General features: G+C 37.0%; 1 protein-coding gene across 1 annotated transcript in view; it reads right to left on the reverse strand.

Moving 5' to 3' along the window:
* Positions 1 to 1,971: 1,971 nt before the first annotated feature.
* The window catches only part of ptk6a (PTK6 protein tyrosine kinase 6a), a 10,936-nt gene continuing 5,838 nt past the window's right edge, over positions 1,972 to 7,069 (reverse strand). Inside the window, exons 4-8 of the mRNA XM_016459800.1 lie at positions 5,022 to 5,190; positions 4,439 to 4,597; positions 2,960 to 3,141; positions 2,711 to 2,864; positions 1,972 to 2,627 (exon numbers count right to left, since the gene is read on the reverse strand). Coding sequence (XP_016315286.1) covers positions 2,392 to 2,627; positions 2,711 to 2,864; positions 2,960 to 3,141; positions 4,439 to 4,597; positions 5,022 to 5,190 — 900 coding nt within the window. The 3' untranslated portion in view covers positions 1,972 to 2,391. The remainder of the gene's footprint in view (positions 2,628 to 2,710; positions 2,865 to 2,959; positions 3,142 to 4,438; positions 4,598 to 5,021; positions 5,191 to 7,069) is intronic.

Below are 7,069 nucleotides of genomic sequence, written 5' to 3' on the forward strand. Positions count from 1 at the left end.
ACTAGAAATCAGTGGTTAAGTTGTATTTACAACACTGTTCAAGAACAGTTCAACCCAAATATTCAGATGTGTGCAGCACATTTTATGGAGGACTGTTTACTGATCATGGGAGAGTAACGTACAATGCCGGCTGTTCTGACTCACAGATTGTAAGTACGTTTTTTATATTTAAAGAGTTTTTATATTTTATATTTTTTATATTTAAAGCGAGTTTTTTGGGCAGTGTAGAGTAGGGCTTGTTGTTTGTCATTTCTCCGATCACAAATGCAGACATGGTTTTATGTTTACGCGGCGCGATGCAACGCAACACGTAAAAAGACAGTATAAGTCATTATAATCCATAATTATGTCCCCACTGGATGCAACGAATGCCTCGTTTATAATGGGTTTTCATGTTTTTGAATCATTGCTCTGGCTTGACAGGGCATCATCACAATATGGTAGGGGCGTAACATTTCCGTCACACGCTTGAGGTATTCGGCCAATCACAAGACACTGGATAGCTGGCCAATCACAGCACACCTTGCTTTTCAGACCGATGAGTTTTGTAAAAATCGACGTGTTTCAGAAAGGCGGGGCATAGAGGAGAAACAATAATGTACAGTATGTGGAAAATGATGTGTTTTTTGAACCTTAAACCACATAAACACATTTCATTACACCAAATACACAAAATAATGTTTTTTTAGCAACATCATATGACCCCTTTAAACAGCCTTTGAATGATTAGGTATACTAGTACTAGTAAGACTGACCCAGTCCCAAGAACCTCTAAACATAGAACGAATCTAGTAAAATCTAGTAAAATATTGTGTATCTTGCTCAAGATAATAAAACAATACAAGGTGAATTTCAGTTCACTTATTAGCTAATCATTTATATCAAGTGGTATTTGTGTATGGGCATGTTTTTCACCTATTTTGTATCCAGAAACATGGTAAAACGTACTACAAACCTACTTAACAGTATTCTGTAAAACAGATTTATGAAGCAAAGTAAAATAAATAGCACAACACACACCACTTGTTTGAAGAAATATGTCTCTTGGGCTTAATGTAAGTTCGACAGGGAGTGACAGGTAACCAAACAGCCCGTGTGATACTGCTTTGTGAAACAGGGCTGTAATGGTATTTCAACAAACACTTAAAGCTGAGATGAAAACTGAAAAGCAGATCAATTATTTAAAAGAAAACAGACAGCATGAATGTATACAAGGCCTTCGTTATAACCCTCTTTAACTCTTTTCTGATTTGTAGCCCCGCTGCTGAAGTCTGAATGATTGGGTGTCTGAATGCAGAGCACAAGAGGTGTTCAAAATTCTCCAGAGATGTCAATCATCACGCAGATGTCACCTTCCTGAACATCCTGTCAGTTTTCCGATTAGTCTGGCCAGGCAAGTGTTCTCAATTCTATTTCTGCCCGCCATGCACCCACAACATGAACCCTTTGTGGCAACACTCTTGTTACTGAGTTTGAATGTCTCAGCAGTAGCAACAATCAGCAGGGTGTGTTGCATCTGTAGTACGTGTGTTTGTACGAAAAGTATAAATAGTCCAAAGTCATATCTAATCCATGAATGTCACACAATCAATTAATCACTTTTTTTTCATGAAATGCACATTCTGTCTGGTGTAATGACTAATATATTTCTGTGGTTTTAAATTATTTGGAGGGTCGGTTAGCATCTACTTGTGAACCGACTGCACTGTGCCAACTGAAAACTGCAGTGGAAAGTTTTTAGAGATTGTGAAATGACCTGCGTCCACAGGAACTGGCCAAACTCGTTCTGTTCCGGATGTTGTGTACTCTCTCGCTCACGTTTAAGAGCTTGTTTGCAGTAGAGAGATTTAAATGGGTCATATTATGAGAAATCCTTCATTTCATTGAACTATAAAAACACTGTAACTTTCAAAGCTCACTAAGTCCCTTCCAGTCCCTACTGAAAAACAGATCATTTATTGAAATTTCTGATGCAAAAATGAATTTATATTATATACATACCATTAATTTAAAATTCACAGTGCAGATCTGGTGAAGGGAAGTTATTATGTAGTACGAAGGTAAAACCTGTTAATAATGAACATAAAACTGGTTTTATTTTTAAGTCCATGTGATCAATTCGGAAACTTATCCGTCTCCAAATCGGGGTGGGAAAAAAAGGTAGTCAAAAAATAATCTTCAGTATCAACTAGTATTATCCAAGTAGATTTGAGGAATGCTCGATTACATTAAATGTGAATAATTCACAAATTAAATTAGAAAATAAGCACACAAAAAAAAGTGAAAGTGTGTGAATACTGTAAAAAGGGGTGAAAATGAGTGGAAAGGTGTTTAGATGCATGAACAACTATTTTTGGGACATTCCCACTCATTTGTCTTTGCATGGCACTGTTAACTGATGCCTTCTGCTGGATCTGATGTGTCATTGCAGCTCTCAGAGGTCCATTCCATGTATCCAGTACTGGAGTTCTCCAGGAGCCTTCTCAGTTCATTGAAATCTGGCCTTTCGTGAGCTGAGTCTTTCCAACACATCAGCATTATGTCATAGATGTGCGATGGGCACTTAGGGGGCGAAGGCATTCTGTACCCCGAGGTGATCATATTGTACACCTCTTGATTTGAGAAAGCTGCAAAAATATACACAAAAAAGATGTACTTTAACCTTTCTCAAATCTGCATGAGAAAGAAGATACATAAATGATGTATATACCTGGATATGGGACTCCACCATAGGTGAACATTTCATATAGGAGGACCCCAAATGACCAAACATCAGATTTGTTGGAGAACCTTCCATGGCTGATGGCTTCAGGAGCACACCACTTATATGGAATTGTTTTATCTTCAGATGAGTAAAATGGGTCCTGTGAAACAAATGCCCCACATATTTTATTTTAATCAAACTTTTAAGAGTGAATATTTTACACACGTCTTTGATTAACTACAAGGTCATCCTCACCTTGACGATGCGAGCTAGGCCAAAGTCGGCCACTTTACAGATGTAGTTGGGTCCCACTAGAACATTCCGGGCTGCCAGGTCTCTGTGGATGCTGTTCTGCTCCTCAAGGTATGCCATCCCGTCAGCCACCTGACTTGCCATTTCTGTCAGTTCCTGCGGTTCCAGGTTCTGCCCCTCCTCACCTGTGAAGGGAAAACTGAAGGAATCATGTCTGTCTGCTTTAAGACTTTAGTTTTTGTACAGAAAAACAAGACTCATTCTAAGGAGAGGTATTGTATGTGTATATGTGAGTTGCAGTCATTTGTTTCTAATGCGATTCTAAGCAAAAAAAAAAAAATAGTTTTTTAATTTATTAAGGATATCATTATTAACGATCATTAAATTCCAATAATAAATGTCACGTCACAGATTATTATCCCTGTAGCTGCTAGTTCAAATGGAAATGCTGAGCGCAAGTAACCGATCATCTTTTCCTTTGTACAAAAAAAAAGAAAAACATGAACGAACATCAGAGAGGAAATGTTGAAATATACAGTAAAACGTACTAAAAAATCTCTCATGCAGTCGCTCAATTAATCTGTTTTTATAATTACCGAAATATATCTATGAAACAGCTTGAAAAGATGTCACGTAAAGCTACATTTATCTTAGGAAAGTCATTCATATCCTTAGCTCATTACCAATACATAGCTAGAAAAAATAACTTTGAAGAAGAGCATATCGCCAACATTTTAAATATACTGTTAAATGTGCACTAATATATTTTAAAAGCATTACATTTTTTACCTAACTTATTAATTTCTCAATAAGATTATTTTTTATGTATGTTTGAATAAATCTCATAATTCTGAAAATTGTTTGGCATCTTTAGAGGCCCTTATCTCAGAAACAAGTTTTTGTGATATATGATATTTAAATGATTATATCTCAACAACTGTTTGGAGTAGAAACAATGATACATTAGAAAACAAAGACTTACTGGCTGTTCACAACAAGGATGATTTAAATTATATGAGAATAGGGAAGTCCAGCTAACAGCTATAACAATAACAACTATAAAACGATATAGTTGGAAGCACTTTCAAAATGTTTTTTTTTTTTTCAGCTGATGAAGCTGATGAATATGATAATAAACACTAACAGCCAGTCAGAATCTATTAAACTTTACAGAGCAGGTCACGGAATAGCAGTGCGCACTTACAGTAAACAGAGCATTATCATGCATTGGTGTGGACACTAATATAGTTATAATTATGGTTATCGTTATAGTTATTGTTTTTGGTGTGACTGGGCCTTTAGATTTTACTTTCTCATTCAGTGCATAAAACTCAAAAAGTGTTTGTGGTCAAAACAGCTCAAAATGATGCACTAGGTCACATATAATTACCCTTATTGACATATTACAGTAAACATTTAAAGCTGATGTAAAAAAACATTGATATTTACTGGGCTGACGTCAGATAATAAAGAGGTTGTGACCTCGGAGGAAACTGAGCAGGTTGCCTTTTTCCATAAGCTCAGTGATGATGTAGAAGGGGGTGGAGCTTGTGCAGACGGCAAAGAGTGTGATAAGATGTCTGTGTCTCAGCTTTTTCAGTATTTGAGTCTCCATCAGGAACTCCCTGTGATCGAGAGACTCTAGAGGAAGAGTAGGAAACACAATAGAGCACATCAGATAAGCATCAGTACAGTGTGCTGGAGCACTAGAATATATATTAATACATCTGTCAAAATACAAAAATGTACTCGTTCAGGGGAATTTTTCACTAATAGGCTGCCAGACGAAGCCTTAACAGGGTTTTAAATATATTCTTCAAGAGTTCTCAGTGTGCTACATGCTCTATTGGATATCGGTTATGAGGGCAGTAGACTGTGTTCTCATTCCTCCAGCTCTCACAGTCACAGAACAAGAAACACAACATTTCTCACATTCACACAGTATCAGGAACAGAAAACAAGTAGGCAAAGAGAAAGTAGCCCATTCTATTTAAAATATCCATCAGACTCATTCCTTCATTTAGCCTTCAGATGATTCTTTCCTATTTACATGCACCAACCCTACCGTTGTTTTTGAGGATCTTGATGGCCACATTGACCATGCCTTTCCATTTTCCACGGTAAACATCAGCAAAGTATCCTTTACCAAGCTCCTCTTCCAGAGTGAACTCCTCCTTAGGTAACTCCCAGTCATCTACTGTTTGGTGGGAAAGATCCTGTGGTTTTGGTTCTGGCTGTTAGTATAAGAAGAAACAGAGAGAAACTCTGTAAGGGAAGTATGCAGTAATACAGACAAATGCATTTTGTTACATATACATATTGTACATTCAGTTGTGGTAATAATTCAGTTTGCTGATATACGGGAATCTCTCTTTCTATATATAATATATAGGCAGAATATGTAGGGGTTGGACAAAATAATTTGACCATGTAGGTCTTAAAACAGCATCCAACCTTCTTAGAATAGATTCATACAACTTTTGAATAGTCTTCAGTTGTATGAATCTATAAAAATATCTGCCAGTTTATAAATAAGACAATCTCAGTTTTTTTCCCCACTGTAGTCTACACAAATTAGATTAACCCCATAATAATGGGTGTTCACATTATTTTGTCCAACCCCTGTATTGTGTGAAATATCGGGCCTGTGAGGAAATTCAACATGACTAGTTATTTAATCTTAAATTAACTGACAAAAGCTCTTCTATTTCAAAAGACAATTAGCATCAGATTAGTATGTTAATTGGCTGAGATCCCGTCTTTCTTATGACTGTCTTTTTATAGTTCACCCAAAACTGTTCGCCCATATAGTTAACTCAAAACCGATTTTACACACCCTCATGTCAAATCAAATCTGGAAACAGAAGCTTTCAAGCTTCAAAATGGATGTAAAAGCATCATAGTGTGAAGGAATCATTGAATCAGATGATTAATTGATTAGAATGAACTGCTCTTATGAACTTGCCAAAGACAGGATGGCCGTGAATGTCAAGAATGTAGGGGATAAACTATGTAGGCTATTTGATGACTTTAGACTTGAAATATTGTACGGAGATCATGTGGCTCACTTTTATTATACGTTTTGGTCATTTTGAAGCTTGACAGTGAAGGAGTGGAATCCTGGAGCCAACGCGACCTTCATAAAATATATATTATAAAATGGATAGTTCCGGTCCTTGATTCTGATTGGCTGAGCCACGTTCGAAGCTGTTATAGATTACTCTACAAACATACACCTTTGTTTACGTTTGTCTGTTGCTTGGCAACCACTTTGTTGCAACCAGAGCCGTTGAGAACCAGGGTTGCGACACTCCCATAAGCTGTGTCTCATTTAGAAGGCTGCGCCCTCTGGAGGTCGCATTCGAAGGCTGCATATGTCATCATCTCATTTCAGAAAAGCAAGTAGGACACTCCGAATGCGACCATCGAATGCGACCTTCTTTCACAGGAATTCGGAGGATGCATGAGGTGCATCCTTCGCTGCTACAGATAACCCACAATTCTTTGCGTCGCCGTAAACAACCGTTGTTAATTTGAAAAATGCCGGCGCCGGCAGATGTACACACAAGCGCAAATGTGGTGTTTACAACTTACCTTAAATCGCTTCGGTAAAAACGGATAAACTTTGTTTTTAATATCCTCCTCCTTTTTTTTCTCTAACATATGTCTGCTGTACGTATGCTGCAGCTCCTCAAACATTGAACAAAATAAAACGAGTAAAAGCATTTTTTTTTTTTAATTACTTTCCAAATTTAGAAATTATTTTCCTTCATTTAAGTAGTGTGAGAGCGCAGCGATGCTCTAAATGTGTTGGCATAGCAATTCATTTCAGTGCTTCTCAAGCACACTCGCCAGAGAGTTGAGGAAATTACAGCAGTTTTTGGCATTTTAACATATTAGTTTACCTCTTGGAAATCTGGCCAGTAGTTGTATTTTATGAAACGCGTTATAGTTAATGTTTAATTTGAGGTAATAGGCAGTTATGCTATATTTGCAGTTAGATAACATGAGAAACACCTTAATAGCGATCATAACCAGATGCTAGTTGTCATATTTTTACGTTTTTAGTCTTTATGCAATCTTTCTCTCCCTGTAGGAAGTTTAATGAGTTTC

This window comes from Sinocyclocheilus anshuiensis, unplaced genomic scaffold (assembly GCF_001515605.1).
Source record: "Sinocyclocheilus anshuiensis isolate Anshui unplaced genomic scaffold, SAMN03320099.WGS_v1.1 scaffold1024, whole genome shotgun sequence".
Taxonomy (NCBI): domain Eukaryota; kingdom Metazoa; phylum Chordata; class Actinopteri; order Cypriniformes; family Cyprinidae; genus Sinocyclocheilus; species Sinocyclocheilus anshuiensis.